This window comes from Verticillium nonalfalfae (assembly GCF_003724135.2).
Source record: "Verticillium nonalfalfae strain VnAa140/NRRL 66861 chromosome Unknown scaffold_63, whole genome shotgun sequence".
NCBI classification, from domain to species: domain Eukaryota; kingdom Fungi; phylum Ascomycota; class Sordariomycetes; order Glomerellales; family Plectosphaerellaceae; genus Verticillium; species Verticillium nonalfalfae.
This window is the reverse complement of record NW_021167288.1, coordinates 24,389-41,819: the sequence shown is the minus strand read 5'-3', so window position 1 is coordinate 41,819 and position 17,431 is coordinate 24,389. Positions and strand designations below refer to the sequence as shown.

The window sequence follows — 17,431 nt, the reverse complement described above, 5'->3', positions numbered from 1 at the left end:
CTCGTTTGGGGCAGTGAATCATAATCATATACATTCACCGGCCTGCAATATCTTGTGAGGCAACCACCCAATTCGCGCCTTCCAGAATACCTCCCCCAAGGAATATCTAGAACGACCTCTTCACGCCCGCGTTCTCTCTTTGACCGACTATCATCAACAACAACAGGTCTACCTACCCATCCTCATCATACGCCATCATTACCCTCAAGTTTTCCGCGTTCGATATCAATCAAGCTTCGCTCACGATACTCACTGCATCAACCAATATGCCACTCCCTTTCTCACGTGGGGCTGTGGCTCTGGCGGTTGGTACACTCATGTGTCTCGTCTTCTTTTGCGAGGCAGCCACGATTCCCGGTGGCATCCAGCATCTCCAGACTGACGCCCTGCACTCAAATGTCACTCTGATTTTTGGTGGTGTTCCCATTGACAATCTTGGACTCATCGGCAAGAACAATCATGCGTCCACCCGTGTCACTGATGACAACCAGAACGAAGCTTCCACCAGCAGCCTCCCCTCTCGCATGAACACCTCAAAGGCCGACGAACACCTCATGGACTCGTACATGCGCACCAGTGACGAGGACTTCAAGCCCCAGTGCAACTGGCCGAAGGGCTCCCTCGGTGGCATCTCCATGTGCATCGACGCCCTCTCCCGGGTGCCGGATCAAGTCTGGCAGGCCCGTGTTCCCGTCGACATTTGCGTCATCCGCGGTGAGGATCTCTACATCACCATTCGCGGCTCGGCTTGGATTGGGGCCCCCGGCGGCGCCCACGCCACGAGCCTCGAGATCATCACGGCCCTCGAGTGGATCAGGGATCAGTGCACCAGCTGTGAAGGACTTGATTGTTATGCCGGTGGCGCCAAGGCCGTTGGCAAGAACAACAAGTTCATCGTCAAGGTCAACGGCAGGAACAGGAAGGACGGTACAACTGGCGAAAAACGCAACGAGATTGCTCAGAATACCAGCAAGGCCAAAAACAGCAACGAGACGCTCTCCAGGCGGTCTTCTGATGAGTGGGACTCTTGCTCCTGGCCCAGAGGTCCCGTCAGAGCCCTCGTCAACAAATGCGTAGCCGACCAGCGACGCAACCCCAACAGGCTGTACCAGACGTTGGACTTTATTGAGATTTGCCGTGTCGACGGCTCTGAGATGGACGCGGAGGGTAGAGTCGAAACACTTCAGATTAACGGATTCGTCAAGGAGGGCGCTGCCTGGGCGGAGGCCAGCGGCACAGACATTCTCGAGGCCCTGGACTGGATGCGCGACAGGTGCTCGACGTGCCGCGCCGCGCGGGACGACTGCTACGTTGGCGGCTTCAGGGCTGTTGGGCCCAAAGATGACTTTATCGTACAGGTCGTTGGCGGCAAGAAGGAAGATCGACTCGCAGCTCGCGATGCCGGCGAAAAGTTGACAAGCGCCACCAAAGAACTCGCCAGGTACATTCCCGATGAGGAACTTGTCAACATCGGAGCCAAAAAGGCTCAGGCTGACGTGTGCACTTGGCCTCGCGGGCCCATGACTTCGGTCCTCGAATGCATGGACCAGATGAAGGTTGATCCGAAAAAGGTGTTCAAGACCACTGACTGGGTCAGGATCTGCCGCATCCAAGGAAACCAAGACCGGCACATGCTGAGCATTTATGGTTACGCCAGGGATGGTCACGCCGAGGGCGAGGCCACGGCCGACGAGGTGTACCAGACGTTGCGCTGGGCCAAACGTTACTGTACGAGTTGCCATGAACCTCACAAGAATTGCTATGTTGGCGGCTGGTGGCTCACGGGCAAAAAGAAGAACATGGTCGTTGAAATCATGGGCAGCGCCCCACACAAGGATGCTCGCTCTCTATTCCTAGATGCTGGCGAAGACGCCAACCTTCAGAGCCTTTCTCCCGCCTCTCCTACCATCGAAGCTGTTTCCTTCAACGAGACTCCTACGAACGACAGGGCAGGCAAGGGACAAGAGGACACCCCAGCCTCTCTCAACAAGCCCATCATCTACAAGTACAAAGACCTCACGAGCAACACGACGCAGTACCTCTTCGGCCCCAATCGTGAGCCGCTCGAAGCCACGACGAACCTCACCTGGTCCGACGTTCAGCAAGCTGCCTCGGCCCTGACGCTCACCTCTCGCGTCGCCTACGATGCCCAGCTTCTGAGCGCCGACGCCCTCAACCCGTCCTCCGAGTGCCACGCGAACCAGGTCCCGACCAACGGTACTTACGCCCAGGCCTGTCTCGACTTTCTGTGGGCAAATCGTGACAACACGTGGGACATGCCTAAAAAGACGGAGGTGGACATCTGCGCAGTGCAGGTGCAGACCGTACGCGCCGGGGAGGACGGAAAAGGAGAGGCTTGGCAGGACGTGTTCCGCATGTACGCAACGACGTGTGCCTGCCAGAAGGGGCTGAAGCTCCAGGCTGGTGCCGCCGCTGCGGGTTTACAGAGGCTCATGGACACGTGCAGTCACTGCAACGACGGGGGCATGTGTCAGGTTGGCGCAACACTGCAGTTTGAGGGTAACCTCGAGTTGAAGTTACATGTTGTGTCGTACAGCGAGAAGGTTGGAGAGCCTGCTGCGATGGCGGCATGAGTTGACAAGACACAGCACACTGCGAAGCAAGGCATGGTGACGCGGCACCAGGTGGCAGGGATGCGGAGTCTGATTGGGTTCGTACTGGGCTTGGGATACTTCTTTCTCATGAGCACCAGTTGAAGCGGCAGATGGAGAGGAAGACGTGCAGTCCATGATACAGACAGCAGAGATACAGAGGACCAATGAGTGAAATGCAAAGAGAAAACAGCACTAGAGGTGACATGATAGTGACAAGGACCATGACCATGATAAGTTCCATGACAATGACAAGGATCATTGTATTGAAAAGGACCGTAATAGAAGGACCGTAATAGAAGGACCGTAATAGTAGCGAGGACCATGACAACGACAAGGACATGAACTCTTGATACTCGTGTTTTTTGTCGCGCAGCTGAGAGACTACTAACACTTGCTCCTCTCCGATGAATAATCGAAAGTCGATCGCAAAAAAGGCCGACAAAAACACCACGGCGACGCCGGCGACGAAGCTCGCTTCATAGCCCCGATCCTCGGGAAATGCGGCCATCCTACTGCAAAAGACTGACTCGCAATGGTCCCAGCTCTGCTCCAGCTCGATCACGACATTTGAGTGAGGACCCTCTCTCCCTCAAGGAAGCAAAGCAAGGGACGACAGGAGGTACGAATAAGCATCACAGCCACGCAAAGCCATGCCGATGAGTCCTTACCCAACTCTCTCTAGCACCCGTCAGCCATGGGTTGGTCGGTCCACTCAATTGCGCGACCAGGAGCCGGCATGAGGTGCTGCAGCACGCGACCCCTGGCCCCTGTCTGGCGTGGCCTCCAATTCGCCCCTCTCGTCGGTGCCATGATGCACTCCCACGACGCTCCCCCGCTGCCCTCCCCTCACGAGCACACCACCCACTCAGTCGGCTTCCGGCAGGTGGACGGCGATGGGTTGATAAAAGAAACGGCTTGTCATCGCCTCGCGAGCATGACGCCGGCGACGGCTGAGAGTGGAATCCAGTAATCGGAAGGACGGCAGATGTCGAGAGGCGTCCTCCCCCCTCCCCCTTTTGTTCGCCAGCAAACACCACAAGGCAAACATCTCGTGATCGAGAGGACAGAGAAAGGCCACCCCCACGCCGCCAGCCATGTCGACAACGGCCGGCTCCACTACCACGGCCACGGCCACAGCTAGCCCTCGCCAGCCGGACATTTCCTATCACCCCGACTACGAAAAGTATCAGGCGCGCGCCACCCGTCGTGCCAAGCTCGACCTCCCGAAGACCCTTCCAGACGGTTTCCCCGCCCAGCTCCAGGGGCCCCTCGTCTGGGAGGGCCAGGGCCTCGCCGACCGCTACCAGTGGACCTACGTGCTGTCGCCGGCCCAGCTACAGGAGGTCGACGAGGCCCTTCGCAGCTTCAAGGCCCTGAGCCTGCCCCTCGGCCGCCTGTCCCCAGACACCTTCCCCCTGCCCACGCTGCACGCAGAGCTGCGCCGTCTGTCGGCCGAGCTGCACGACGGCCACGGCTTCTTCGTCGTCCGCGGTCTGCGCGTTGACGATTATGAGCGCCGCGACAACATCATCATCTACGCCGGCATCTCTTCTCACATTGCTGGGCTGCGCGGCCGCCAGGACACAAAATATGCCGGCGAGCCTGCCGATGTCGTCCTCACCCACATCAAGGACCTGACCCTGACGTCCCAGGGCCAGGATGGCGTCATCGGGAGCCCAGCCTACACGGCCGACAAGCAAGTCTTCCACACGGACACGGGTGACATTGTGTCTCTGTTCGCCCTCGACTCGGCTGCTGAGGGCGGCGCCAGTCGTCTCGCGAGCACGTGGCGCGTCTATAACCATCTCGCTGCCACGCGGCCTGACCTCGTGCGCACCCTGAGCGAGGGCTGGGATGTTGAAGTGTGAGTACACACACCCTTTGGGCAGCTGCCACTTTTTTCTTTTCCTTTTCCCTCTCATGTTATTAATGCCGTGATTCACAGCTTCGCCAAGTCTGACAAGCCGTACTGGACACGGCCACTGCTCTACCATCAGCCTGCCACAGCCTCGGCCCCCGAGCGCGTTGTTCTCCAGTACGCCCGCCGCTACTTTGTCGGATTCGGCGCCCTGCCGCGGAGCTCGCACATCCCCCCCATCACCGAGGCCCAGGCAGAGGCTCTGGACGCGCTTCACTTCCTAGGCGAAAAGTACAGCGTCGCCACAGACTTTGAAAAGGGCGACATGCAGTACGTGAACAACCTCGCCGTCTTCCACGCGCGCGACGGCTTCACCGACACGCCCGAGAAGCAGCGGCACCTCGTCCGGCTGTGGCTGCGCGATCCCGAAAAGGCATGGGAGACGCCAGGCGACCTCGACGACAGGTGGCAACAGCTTTATGACGGCGTTAACACCGACACGCAGGTCTTCCCGTTGGAACCCTACATTCGCAGTGAAAGCAACAAGGGGCGATAGATCGCCAGCCGGTGGCATGCGGGCTGTAGGCAGAAAAGGGAAAAGGGGGGGAGGCGGTGGGCTACCATGAGGTGTCTTGCAAAGACAACCTGTGGGCAGACGGTCAATCATCGCCGATGCTACCCATCTGGCTCCATGTGTAGCGTAGGGGTTTCGTCCCTTGTTTCTATCGCGAACAATCAGATGCATGTCGACGTAAGATGCATATGCGAGGGATCTCCCCTCCCCCCACCTTCTCTGCCAACCTTGATCAATGTTTATCATCTGCGCGCACAATGTGACATGGCCCGGTCAGCTCGAGCCAAGGGGGACATCCAAGACCGTAAGACGTTTTGGGAAGGCCGTCAATGGCTTTCTCTGAGCACACCAGGGGCCATCCCGGTTCCGTGAGCAGCCATGCCCCTCTAGCGGACCCCAGCGGACAAAGTCTCTTTTAACCTCGTTGATGCGTCGGAAGAGGAGTTGTTCTGCGTCAAAATGGATACGAAAAAGGGGGTGTCGGAGTCGCTTGCTTGCCGGTCGTATGCCCGGCAAGTCAAAGTCGGTCCAGCCGCGCGCGGGACTCTACTCGCCCAACGCAACGTTGCGAATACTTTGGCCCACCTTTGCCTTCGCCCGCTGGCATACCGCATGACCGCATCGAACCATGAATTATGGACGAAGGGGGGGAGAGGCTGGGCTTGTATCCAGACTTGGCAGTTCGCCTGCTTGCCATGGATGATGCAACTCTATTGAGGCCTTGCGAAGCATCCTCGTCGTCGGTATGGGGCGAGGAGGATGGGCGGCGAGCGAAGCCAAGCCAATCCCAACCACGCTCACGTCTGCTTCCAAGGGCTTGGAGGCATCGAACGATGCAGCCCTTTGCGAGACGTTCAGCGCAAAGAAAGTCTTGGAGGAGTCCCCCCCGGGCTGTCAATCATCCTTCCACCGAACGATGCATCCCTAGTGCCAAGGCACGGGTGGCCGCCGCTGGTATCATTGGCAAAAACGCCATCGATTGGCGGGGAACCGGGGTGCGAGAAGAGGCGTTTGGGGGAAACGGGCGTTCATCTGCAATTACGCCGCTGCCGATAGTTGTCGGCGAGGGCGCGTTCAGATTCGTCAAAAGGGTTCGTGGTCGGCGGTTTGCCGCTCGCTCGTCGCCTCATGATCGTCAGGATGGCGTGCTCCTTGGCCCCGACCAGGTAGGAAGGTCGAGCGTGCCCTGACCCTGCTGCTTCAAATCCAACCGGCCAGCGCGACCCTCCCGCGGCGATTGTGCCATTGTGCCTGGTCAATTCGAAAGATCTCGTCCGGCGCTGTTGGAGCCATGTCCTTCGAGAAGCGTTGGGTCTGCATGGATGCAGGGTCGCATGCTATTCGCGGTCGTGCGCTTGTAGTTGTCGTGCCGTCGCGAAGGTGGCCTTTGAATAAATGAGCTCCATGGCCGCCGTCGTCGGGAATGTTAGACTTTTGGACAGGAGAACGAAAAGCGTAGATCTTGCCCTCTACTCTTGATCTGCCCTCTTGCCAGCGTAGTAAGGGAGCTAACGAGCTTTGCTGCTTTCCCTCCCTGACGAAGGTCTCACGAACAGCAACAACGCCAATATGGGCTTGTCCTTCTGGAAGCCACAGACCGCGGTCGAAGTGGCCAGCGACAGGTCCAACTACAACTCGGACAGCGAAAACTCCGTCATCCACGATGGAAAGTTGGCCTACGTCCGCTTCGCTGCCGGCAACGGCTCCGGGCCCTCGTACCAGGAGGCCGCCGGCGCTCCCGTTGAGTCCAAGTCGCCGCTTGGCTACCATGTCAACTGGGTCACCGTCATCTTCCTGAACATCAACATGATGATCGGAACCGGTATCTTCTCAACTCGTAAGTCCTGTCCGCTCACGTCGTCTCGGATGACCCGTCGCTCGAGCTCTCATGGCTAGGGGGAGCTTGGGGCGTCGGTTTGCCGGTGTTGATATGACGAGAGACGCCATGCTAACGCGCCATGCAGCGGGAAACATCCTCCGAAACACGGGCTCCGTCGGCTTGGCCCTGATCTACTGGGTCATTGGGTTCTTCATGGCCGCTGCTGGTCTTGCCGTGTACCTCGAGCTTGCCAGTTATTTCCCGAACCGCAGCGGCGGTGAGGTCGTCTACCTCGAGCAGGCCTATCCTCGTCCGAAGCACTTCTTCCCCGTCACCTTTGCCGTCCAGTCGATCATCCTGTCTTTCAGCAGCAGCAACGCCATCGTTCTGTCACGTTATCTTTGGCGCATCATCGGTCGGACCCCCACCGACTGGGAGATGAAGGGTGTCGCTGTTGCCGCTTACACCTTTGCTGTCATCTGTACGTTTTGATATCGTCTCGAAGTTGTTTCGTTGTTTCTCGCAGAGTGGCTAATGTGATCGGATCGCAGGTGTCATCGCCCACAACAAGTATTCTCTCTGGGCGTCCAACGTTATTGGTGGCCTGAAGATCATCACCCTCGTCTTCATCAGTATCACCGGTCTCGTAATCCTCGGCGGCAATGTCGACCGCGTTCCCGATCCCCACCGCAACTTCCGCAATGCCTTCGACGGTACCACTCAGAACGGCAACGACCTGGCCAACTCGCTGGTCAGCATCGTCTTCTCGTACACGGGCTACTCCAACGCCTTCAACCTCGTCAATGAGATCCAGAACCCCATTCCCACCCTGAGGAAGAACGCCACAATCTCGCTCGGCATTGTCTTTGTGCTCTACTTCCTGTGCAACATTGCGTACTTCTCGGCTGGTGAGTCCATGTTGCTTCGGTTTCTGAATCGCGGTTTGTAGACTGACACAATCGATCGTAGTGTCCAAGGCCGAGTTTGCTGCCTCGGGCGAGATTGCTGCCGCCACCTTCTTCCGCACTGTCTTCGGCAAGGGTGGCGCTGAGCTGGCCTTGAACTTCCTCGTGCTGCTCAGTTCCTTCGGTAACCTCCTCGTCGTGCTCATCGGACAGTCTCGCTCCATCCGTGAGATCGGTCGCCAGGGCGTTCTCCCCTTCACCGAGTTCTGGGTGTCGACGCGCCCCTTTGGCACTCCTCTGGGTCCCTACCTCTTGAAATGGGGCATGACTTTCATCATGATCGTCGCTCCCCCGGCCGGAGACGCCTTCGCCTTTGTCGTCAGTCTGCAGACGTACCCAAGCGCCATGTTCTACGTCGCCATGGTTCTCGGCGTGTACATTATCCGCAAGCGTCGTGCCCGTTCCAACCAGCCGCGTCCCGAGTTCAAGGCTTGGCACATTGCTGTCATTTTCTTCCTGCTCATTCAGGTCTACCTCCTCGTCATGCCGTGGTTCCCTCCCAAGGGAGGCATCTACGCCGGAGACGTTAGCTTCTTCTATGCGACTTACTGCATTGTTGGTATCGCCATGTGAGTTCCCATCCCCGCCAGAGCCGGATCTTCAGACGCCCGCTACCGCCCCCGCCTTCCGTCTCCGCAGTGACTGACCTGATCCACAGCATGATCATCTGCGGCATCTACTACTACGTCTGGATGTACACTCTGCCCAAATGGAAGGGCTACCGCATCAGGACTGAGGTCCTCGATGTGGATATCAACGAGGACACTGGCGCCAACACGCACCGCCTCGTACGGGTTCCCCTCGCCGAACTCGCTGAATGGGATCAGACCCACGACGAGACTGGCCGCCTGCGCCGCCGCCATGTGGCGTCTGGCAATGCGGCCGGCTCTGACGACTCGCTGCAGGGTGACGAGAAGCACGTAGCGCAGATCCCGTCATACGTCCAGGATGGGCCCAACGCGCCCAGATCGTAGATAGTGGTCGTGCTGTCTGTGCTTGGAAGAGAGGGAGGGGGGGGGCATGTCGAGCAGACGGTTGACATGAGGTCGGATGTCTTGTTTGCGGCATCGTCTTACTTCGTTTGTCTTCGATGCTGTCGCTTCAATCAATCGTTTCCGCAGATAATACCCCGTCAGTGTTACAACAGAACTACAGCTCTCGCTGATAGTTATGCTTGCATATCATCATCATCTGTGACGTCGAGACTGACCTCTCGCTGGAGAAATGGATTGCCGTAGAGGAGTTGGACTTGTTCGCCGAGTTCAGGTAACAACATGGCCACTTGTCGTGTAATAGGGCTTCCCGGAGGACGCTTCTATTCGGGATCGTTCAAAACCAACGAGACAGTTGCGGTAGCAGAGGCGACCATATGCGCGGGAGCACGGCGAAACAACACTGTCGCACCTCAGTACATGTGCCAGCTCAAGTTCGCCATGGTATGCGCCAGCAGAGTGCTGCTAGAGGGATTGACGTGCGTCATCGAGAGCCAGTCAAGACACTGACGCCGTGTCGAGGGGACATGCATTCTCGCCTGCATCAACGTGATATTGAGGCATCTTCGAGTTCTGTCACCGGGCCTGGTTGGGGTTCATCTTGTGTTCATCGCTCGCTTGAAAGAGAAACGACATGTTTTTAAATGGACGCTGGTCGTGCGTGAGGAAAGAGACAGTAAGACGGGGTGATGTCAGACGTTGGAAATGTCAAGTCTATGACTCAAGCAGCGTGTGCTGACGATGTCGTCACTTGGCAGGTTAGGTGTCGTGTAAGCCAGCGGAGCGAGGAGAAAGGGGCTGCGAATCTCAGCAGTGCGAGATTGAATCATGATTCAATGCTCTGAAACAGCGTTCATCCAATAGCGTGAATGGTTTAGTGGTAAAATTCTCCGTTGCCATCGGGGAGCCCTGGGTTCGATTCCCAGTTCACGCAGTACATCAATCTTTTGCTTTCATCAAGAGACTTTTGTTTCGTCTTCTTGTCGCTTTCTTTCTATTGGAACGAGTGCCCATGTCGAGATGACATGATGGTTCTACTGGAACAATTTCGCTTTTGCGGCTTTCATTAGGAGATACGCCTAGGCTGCTTGCCAGCGGCCCCTTGATTTGTATCAGCTCGGTGTGAACAAATATTGAGCCTTCTCCCAACTCGACTGAACTATAGTCGGGTTGGAGCGCTGACTATATTGCAACTTAGGGTCTTAGTGAGAGTACAGTTCGTTGAAAGGGGTAACGGTACCAACCAATTGCAGTCCACCAAGGTTTCACTCCGCTGAGGCATGCAACTGTAACTTGCCTTAGAACTCAATTGCTGGTCCCCTTTGCTTTGATCGCCAGCGAAAGCTGGACCATGCCAAGTAGCAAGTCGTAGACATTGCTCGTGTTATTTTGTATCGAGAAGCAGTACTCGATGTTGATTTGCTTTGGCTGCTTCAAGTCCTATCAAGCCGGAGCGACATGCACGATGAGGGTGTGATCCGACGACAACGATGATATGATTAAACCCAGCCACACGCTAACTTAAGAAATAGTCTATATTGCAGTGATTAGTCTCGACTATGCAAATGAAGATTTTGAATTGCTGCCCATTGGCCAACCAATTCGCGCGACCGTGAGGAAGAGCGAAACACGTTATAGCCATTCTCTTCCGGACAGAAGATCTGACAGAAGACGACATTATCAGTCTGTCGGCAAAATTTCCTTCTGATGCATAGGATGGCTCTTGACGGAGCACTCCTTGATAACCTGTTGGATGGCGATGCATCAGAAGACAATATCTCTTCCTCTCCGCCTACGCAAGAGAAGCCTCCTGAGCGCAAACGAAGAGGATGAACTGGGACACTGATAGACCTGAGGAAGGATGAATTGTTTGTTCTTCGTCTTCGTCGCCCTTGTTCTTTCCAAAATGATCCTCTCACATCCAAGATACTAGAGTCCGCCTCAAACTATCCACAGCTAATGGATGTGTAAGGGCGCTCCGACTGGGACTATCGCGGTGATCCTAGCTGACACTGTCCAGATATCATACTACTCCCAGTGGACACTATTTGCACAGATGTCCATACAGCCATGCCATCTTCATCTTCTCAACAGCATTCGATCTTCTCAATCAAGTGTCTGAAAATCTTCCCCTCAAAAACCATTGCATGTGATGTGCTTTGAAAATTGCCGGCTGTTCAGGGCCAGGTTGTGCGCATTTCCCATCTATCCGTCGCAACCCAAGGTGCATGCCGATCATTTTCCCGCCGGTCGTCTCGACAGCCGCGCGCCTGGGAGATCCGATAGGGCAGGTTTCATGCGGATGTGATCGTCCCAGGGCCAGAGTGATCGACACATTTAAGCTCATCGCGATGGGCAATCATATCAAACCCCCAGAAACATAGTGAATCACGTACTACTTCCTAAAAGCAACCACGCTCAGCATCACATCACGTTGTAGATCATGGAAAGGTAGCAAGATCAAGGATGTTGAACACGTCAATTCAGGAACCGAGGCGGCACCGCCATTTCCTCCAGCCCCGTTCATCTTTCGTCTCTATCCGTTGCTTCCCCCCCCCCGGTCTTTTTTACAGGTTTAAAATAACGGGTCATGTAGTATATACAAAGAATCATGGGGGAAAGGGAGAGAGAGATAGCCATCGTAAGGACAGACTCCCTAAACCACGCCATGCATCGCAACGTCTCACTTTGGGCCACCAGGACGAGCTGGCGACTTAGCGGCGGAGGGCGGCGGCGCGCTTGGCGGCGCGGTACTTCTTGGCGGCGGCCGAGTTGCGGCGGACGCGGCGGCGCTTGCAGGTGGTAGGAGGCTGGTGGTTTGTGTTAGCAAGAGGGCATCAGCACGAAAGAGGAACGCAAGGCGATGGCTTACAGAGGTGGGAACAGGCGCCGCGGTGGTGGTGGGGGCGGCGGGCTCCTCAACGACGGGAGCGGCGGCCGAGGTGGTGGCGCCGGCAGCGGGAGCCGTGGTGGTGGGAACGGCGGGGGCGGCAGCAGTGGTGGTCGGGGCGGCGGGGGGAGCGGGAGCGGGAGGGGCAGAGCCAGTGCCGCTCGTGGTGAAGTCGATGCAGCTCAGGTAGGTCTGGCCGGCCTCGTCCGAGTCCCAAAACCACTGGAGGACGCAGTTGCCGGCGGTGGCGCACTGGGCGGGCAGGGTGGCGGGGAGGTCGAAGCTGAAGTCGGTGTTGTTGGCGGCGACACCGGTGCGGGTGGAGGCGTAGTTGGTGAACTCGATTAGCGGGGTGCCGATGATGGTGTTGGTGGTGGTGTCAACGACAGAGACGTTGGCGATGCCGGTGTGGGGGGCACCGATCCGGACGAGCATGTTGACGGTCTCGCCGGGGCTGTAGGACTGGATGTTGGCGGCGGGGTTGTCCTCGAACTTGAAGGCCTTGCAGAGGTTGAGGTTGCAGTCGGCCGAGGTGAGAGAGGCGTCACGGCCCTGCTCCATGCCCTGGATGTTGCCGAGGGGGTCGGAGTTGATCATGTTGAACATGGTGTTACCGCAGGCGGCACGGAAGGCATCGCCGACGGGGCGGGGCGGGGGGGAGGTGACGATGCCGTGAGCCGAGACGGCGGCAACGATGGAGAGGAGGGACAGGATCTTGGAGGCCATCTTGTCGGTTGGGGTTGTTCGGTTTGGTTTGGTTTGATGGTTGGTTTCGTTTATTTCGGAAGAAAAAAATGAAGAATCGTCCAGTGATCTACCTGGAGGATACGATGAAAAAAGAATGAATATCTTGGAGATTGTTTGAAAGAACGACTTGTGACTAGCACAGTAAAGAATGTCAGAGCGAACGAACGAGTAAGAGAATGAAACTCGAAAAAATGTAAACGGGCTGGATGGGAATGAATCAAAGAGAGGTCGTCTTGGAAGAACGAGCAGCCTGGGTTGATGGCTCTTATACCATCTCGGTCAGGCCAGGCCAGGCCCTGGTTCAGAGACGAGCAAGCCATCCATCAGATAGCCAAACTCGGTCTTGGAGCCTTCACGATGCTTGCTTTGCTCACCTCATGTCGCATCCCTGTCGTGGTCGTCCCCTTTCTGTCAACAGCCAATCTAACGGCTGGTCAGACCAGGCCGAGCAAGGCTTCGCTCCTTCATCACGATGCCTCGGTGGGCACTCAGGTCCTGGTCATACCCGCAAAAAGAGCCACGCAAAGACACAAGGGGGGGTCATAGGCGAGCAAGTGTCAGCGCTGGCGGCAAGGTTGGCGATTGGACAGGCGAGGTGTGGCCCGTCGTCTAAACCACGTTGAGGCTCATCGGCCGAGTTCTGGGCCCCACGATTCCCTGTCGAGAAAAACACTCGTACCCCCCGCCAGCCGTCCCCTGGTGAAGCTTCCAGGATGTCCAGGGCCAGGTTGAGATCCTCAGGCCATGCTCACTGTCCGTATACAGCCACAGAAGAGAGCCGACGACCCCCTGAACAGGGATCGTCTCAGGTGTCCGCATGTACTGAAACAGCGAGCGCCCCAACCTCACCCCTCTTCTCTTCGGTCTGAAGTTCTGCACCCTCGTCAGCCCTCCCAAAGCTATCTTTACCATCCTGTCATCACTGGTCACTCATCACTCATCACCCATCAGCAGCAAGAGGCTTGTCAGGTTTGACGCGCGCCTCTCCCGCCTGCCTCAGACTATGTCCCCCCCCCCAGGTCTTGGCCGGAAATTTGGCCAGTTTCAAGCAGACAGCACAGTCGCGCCAGTGAGAGGCCCCCCATCGCGGCGTCCACCCTCTTCCCGGACGCCCTCATGCGCCTTTCAATCCGCGGCATGAGCCACGCCTTCTTGATGTCATTTCCGTCATGCCCGCTCCCGTCGCTCGCTTGCTTATCGCTTCGGTCGCCGACTGTTGTGAAAAAGGAACTTCCCAGCGTCTTGGCCTGCCTGCTGTCGCTGGACTGGCAGCTGTCTGTCGGTTATGCCCGTTCGCGTGCTCGCGGTCCACGACTCGCGAAGTCGCGTGGTCGGCTGAGCGACGTTTCACATCTCGTTGATCCTCTGCCTTTGCCCCCCCCCTTCTCCCATCTATTCGCTACCGAACGTACTTGCCGTGCCATCACCTCGGCTGCCCCGTCCGATCTCGTACCACCGATCCTCTCACTGATCATCTCTGACCGTCCAGATGTAGCGATTTGCTGTGAAGCCGGCCATGCGACTACTCAATCTGAGAGCCCCCCCTACCGCCCAGCCCTTCCCCCCTAGACTGGACCACCACAGCGGCAGAGCCAGGGCGGCGGAATCGCCAAGCTGTGACGGCCCGGACTCGGATCCGAACGTGGGGGCCAGCTCCCGACAGACATGGGCACGAAACCGAGAAAGAAATTATCCTTCACTCGAGATTGGCCGCTCCAAGGGGGGAAGAGGGCCACAATCAATAGAGGAGAAAAATAAAATAGCCATTTTAAGTCATCACAATCGTCGTCAGCGTACAAATAAACGTCAAAGCACCTCCCCCTCGCTTGCTCATCCATCTACCCTCTCCAACTGAAGTGTCGCCTTGACGACGCCACAGGAACCTTGTGCGGTCCCACGCTCTCCAGCGTCGGCGTCACCTTCTTGAACAACCCCGTCTCGCCGTCAATCTCAAGCCTGTCAATCGTCGTCTCCCGCCGGAATCCGCCGCCGCCAGGGATCCCGAATCGGTGGTACACAATGTACCAATCGTCCGTCCCGGGCACATTGAGCACGGAGCTGTGTCCCGTGCCCAGGATGCCTTGCGAAGGATCCTTTTCGAGGATCACGCCGTGATACGTGAACGGGCCGAGGGCATTGTCTGCTGTCGCATATCCCACGCGGTAATTGACCGACCCCGTATCGTCGATCGAGTAGGTGAGATGGTACACCCCGTCACGGTAGTTCATGAAGACGCCCTCGCGGAAGTCCACGAGTCCTTCCAACACCCGTGTCGTGCCCGCCTTGAGCGACACCATGTCATCGCCGAGCTCCGCCACGAGGCCCGGGTTACCATTGCCCCAGTATATGTACCACTTGCCCGTCTCGGGGTCCTCAAAGGTTGCTGGATCGATCGCCTGGCCCGTCTTGGGCGTTCCGTCGTTGAGAATCATCGCCTCTGGTTCCGCCGTGAACGGCCCTTCAGGGTGGTCGGCCACCGCCACGCCGATCGTCTTTCGGTCGTAGATAGCATTGTGTCCGCTGAAGTAGAAGTAGTACTTGCCGTCGCGCCGGGCAATCGTTGGCGCCCATGCGTTGCCCGTCGCCCATGGCACGTTGCCGTTCTCTCCATCGAGCGTCAGGAAGGGCTTCTTGCCGCGCGTCCAGGTCACGAGGTCAGCCGACTTCCACCAGTAGAACACATTGCCGCCCCAGCCCTCGAAGCCGTCCGTCGTCACATAAAGGTAGTATGTGTTGTCGAAGACGGCAATGTTCGGGTCGGCCCAGAGACCGGGGAGCACGGGGCTCCGCATCTCCACGGCCGAGAGAGTCCACTCGGTTGTTGAACCATCGCTGTTTGTTATCGTGTAGACCATCTTGGAAGATAGATCTACCGCCGTGCCGGACTCGGGCGAGGCACTGACACCGTCGGCCGTGACGAAGGTGGGGGCGAGATTTGTGACATCGGTGCCAGGGACGACAGGAAAGATGACGGTATGGAGCGTTTCGTTGACGATCGGGTCAACCTTGAGCAGGGTTCGGTCGGCTAGTCAGAATTGGCTGACTGGCTCTGCAGCCTGTCGGATAGTTTTGGAGTTCTTGGATCGGCGAGCCCGACGGTTGCTGAGAGCGCTGACAAGAGCCTGGTGCTCAGCGGCCGTCACGCCAATAACGGTGCCGTGCCGCGGGCTCGTAGGCAGGCTGTATGATGCAGAAACCTTCCAATCGGGGTTGTTCAGATCAGTAGTCTCGAGGGGAATGTAGCCACGGCCACCATACTCGTCGGCAAAGAGGTAGAACTTGTCGCCGTTGACGTCGTTGGGGTTGGACCGGAAAGCGGTCGGGCCTTCAACGGCACTGAGACCAGCATCACGTCCGATGCAGCTGGCCTGAGTCGTCCAGCCGTCCATACCTGCAAGCAGAGAGTCGGAAGTCTCCTGGATGATGTCCCTGCACCCGGTGGCGGAGCCCTCATCTTTGGTGAAGCGGTAGAGAACACCGTTAGCCTGGAGGACAGTCGTGTCGATGCGGGCGTCTCCGGCATCCTGCCAGATCTTGGGCTCGGAAAAGGTGACAAAGTCGCGCGTCAACGAGTAGAGCATGCGGTGATACGTGCTGCCCGTGTGCTGGGGATCGTTCTCGGCATAGAGCGAAGAGGCCCAGAAGACGGCGTAGGAGCCGCTCTCGGCATCCCAAAAGGCCTCAGGTGCCCACGTGTTGCCGGCCGTCTCGGGAGAGACGAGGATGTGGCGCTGCTCAGACCAGTTGATGAGGTCATTTGATTCCCAGACCTCGAGGTAGAGGCTGCCCTGGCGGACCGCGGAGTCCCAGGACGTGCCGCTGCCGATGGAGAGGTCGGTAGCGATCATGTAGAAGGTATCGCCCTCGGGCGAACGGATGATGAAGGGGTCTCGCAGGCCTTTGGTGCCATATTTGGACCGCAGAACGGGCTGGCCTCCGTTCAGTTCCTGCCAGGAGAGCGCATCGTTACCGTTGCTCGCGGCGAAAAAGATGTTCTCGCCCTCGAGGCTGGAGCCTGTGAAGTAGGAAAAGGCGTAAGCCTCGAAAGCGTCAAGCTGGACGGCTTGACGAACCGAGGCGTTGAACTGGCGCTCGTGCTGGGCCCCCTCGAATTCAACAGAAGCCGTCAGAACGACCTCCTCAGTTGCAGACTGGCGCTTCACAACGCCGTCTGTCGCCAGCACATCGACATTGCTGCTGTGCCAAGTGATGGCAAGACCATCCGCCTCGGCGGGAAGGTGAATGTTTCCGCGGACGTCACCGATGTTGACAAGTGATAGTGCGGCCAGAGCCTCCTCAGCGCGAGCTGCGAGACAGACGTCGGCCAGGGCCAAAAGAAGAAGAGGCGAGGAAAAAGGCGAGCGGAGCTGCATGCTGGGCTAGGATTGCTGGAAATGTAGTACTTTGCTGGAGGGGCAAAGTCGGGCCAAATGCTGAGAGATAGCCCGCCGAGGCAGGTCTTCTTATACGTGACGCAACATGAGGTCGATCGTATTGCCTTAAAGCAAGCAGTCGTCAATTGCCAGCGAGCCAGACTACGCGACGGTATAGATGGCACCGAGAAGCGCTCGGCCGACGCGGCGTCTTGACCATGGGAACAGGGAAGCTGTACCGAGCGCCACCACGGACAGACAAGCGCGAATGCAGAGTGTACGGGTTGCGGCCGATATCCCCGCAAACGCGCCCCCCGCGATGGCGAAGGTGCCTTGGTCGTAGGCGTAGGAGCTAATCGAACAGGCTAGTCTGGTTAGAATGCGGGGACGTGAAGTGCCGTCCGGGGAGGGCCAGGTACAAAATCGGCTCTTCCCCCGCAGGCCAAGTGGTGGCATAGCGGACCAAAATGCCTTTAGGGCAGTGCTGTTATCCCGAATCCGGGCCGGGAAGGTGCTCGAATCAGGCGATGCATGCTTCCAATTTCGCGCTCAAATGAGGGGTGGTGATGTCAGGGCGCGGCCAAGTGATCGGCATGAT

At 57.7% G+C, this 17,431-nt stretch overlaps 5 protein-coding genes and 1 non-coding gene across 6 annotated transcripts; 4 read left to right on the top strand and 2 right to left on the bottom strand.

The window, feature by feature from the left end:
• Positions 1-266: 266 nt before the first annotated feature.
• Positions 267-2,594, top strand: D7B24_007690 (uncharacterized protein; the record flags this gene model as incomplete). The annotated part of the gene is made up of 1 exon (XM_028641795.1): positions 267-2,594. One exon carries the CDS (start codon positions 267-269, stop codon positions 2,592-2,594), a length of 2,328 nt encoding a protein of 775 aa, XP_028494273.1.
• Positions 2,595-3,709: 1,115 nt separating this feature from the next.
• Positions 3,710-5,029, top strand: D7B24_007689 (uncharacterized protein; the record flags this gene model as incomplete). Its single annotated transcript, XM_028641794.1, has 2 exons — positions 3,710-4,479; positions 4,561-5,029. The coding sequence occupies 2 exons, from the start codon at positions 3,710-3,712 to the stop codon at positions 5,027-5,029; spliced, it is 1,239 nt and encodes a 412-aa protein (XP_028494272.1).
• Positions 5,030-6,616: 1,587 nt separating this feature from the next.
• D7B24_007688 (uncharacterized protein) lies at positions 6,617-8,805 on the top strand (the record flags this gene model as incomplete). Its single annotated transcript, XM_028641793.1, has 5 exons — positions 6,617-6,884; positions 7,012-7,347; positions 7,418-7,774; positions 7,836-8,400; positions 8,490-8,805. 5 exons carry the CDS (start codon positions 6,617-6,619, stop codon positions 8,803-8,805), a joined length of 1,842 nt encoding a protein of 613 aa, XP_028494271.1.
• An 881-nt stretch (positions 8,806-9,686) lies between these two features.
• D7B24_007687 lies at positions 9,687-9,757 on the top strand. Its single transcript has one exon. It is a non-coding gene; the product is annotated as a tRNA-Gly (tRNA).
• A 1,780-nt stretch (positions 9,758-11,537) lies between these two features.
• Positions 11,538-12,439, bottom strand: D7B24_007686 (uncharacterized protein; the record flags this gene model as incomplete). Its single annotated transcript, XM_028641792.1, has 2 exons — positions 11,538-11,633; positions 11,696-12,439. 2 exons carry the CDS (start codon positions 12,437-12,439, stop codon positions 11,538-11,540), a joined length of 840 nt encoding a protein of 279 aa, XP_028494270.1.
• Positions 12,440-14,298: 1,859 nt separating this feature from the next.
• Positions 14,299-16,833, bottom strand: D7B24_007685 (uncharacterized protein; the record flags this gene model as incomplete). Its single annotated transcript, XM_028641791.1, has 2 exons — positions 14,299-15,485; positions 15,558-16,833. 2 exons carry the CDS (start codon positions 16,831-16,833, stop codon positions 14,299-14,301), a joined length of 2,463 nt encoding a protein of 820 aa, XP_028494269.1.
• Positions 16,834-17,431: the final 598 nt, after the last annotated feature.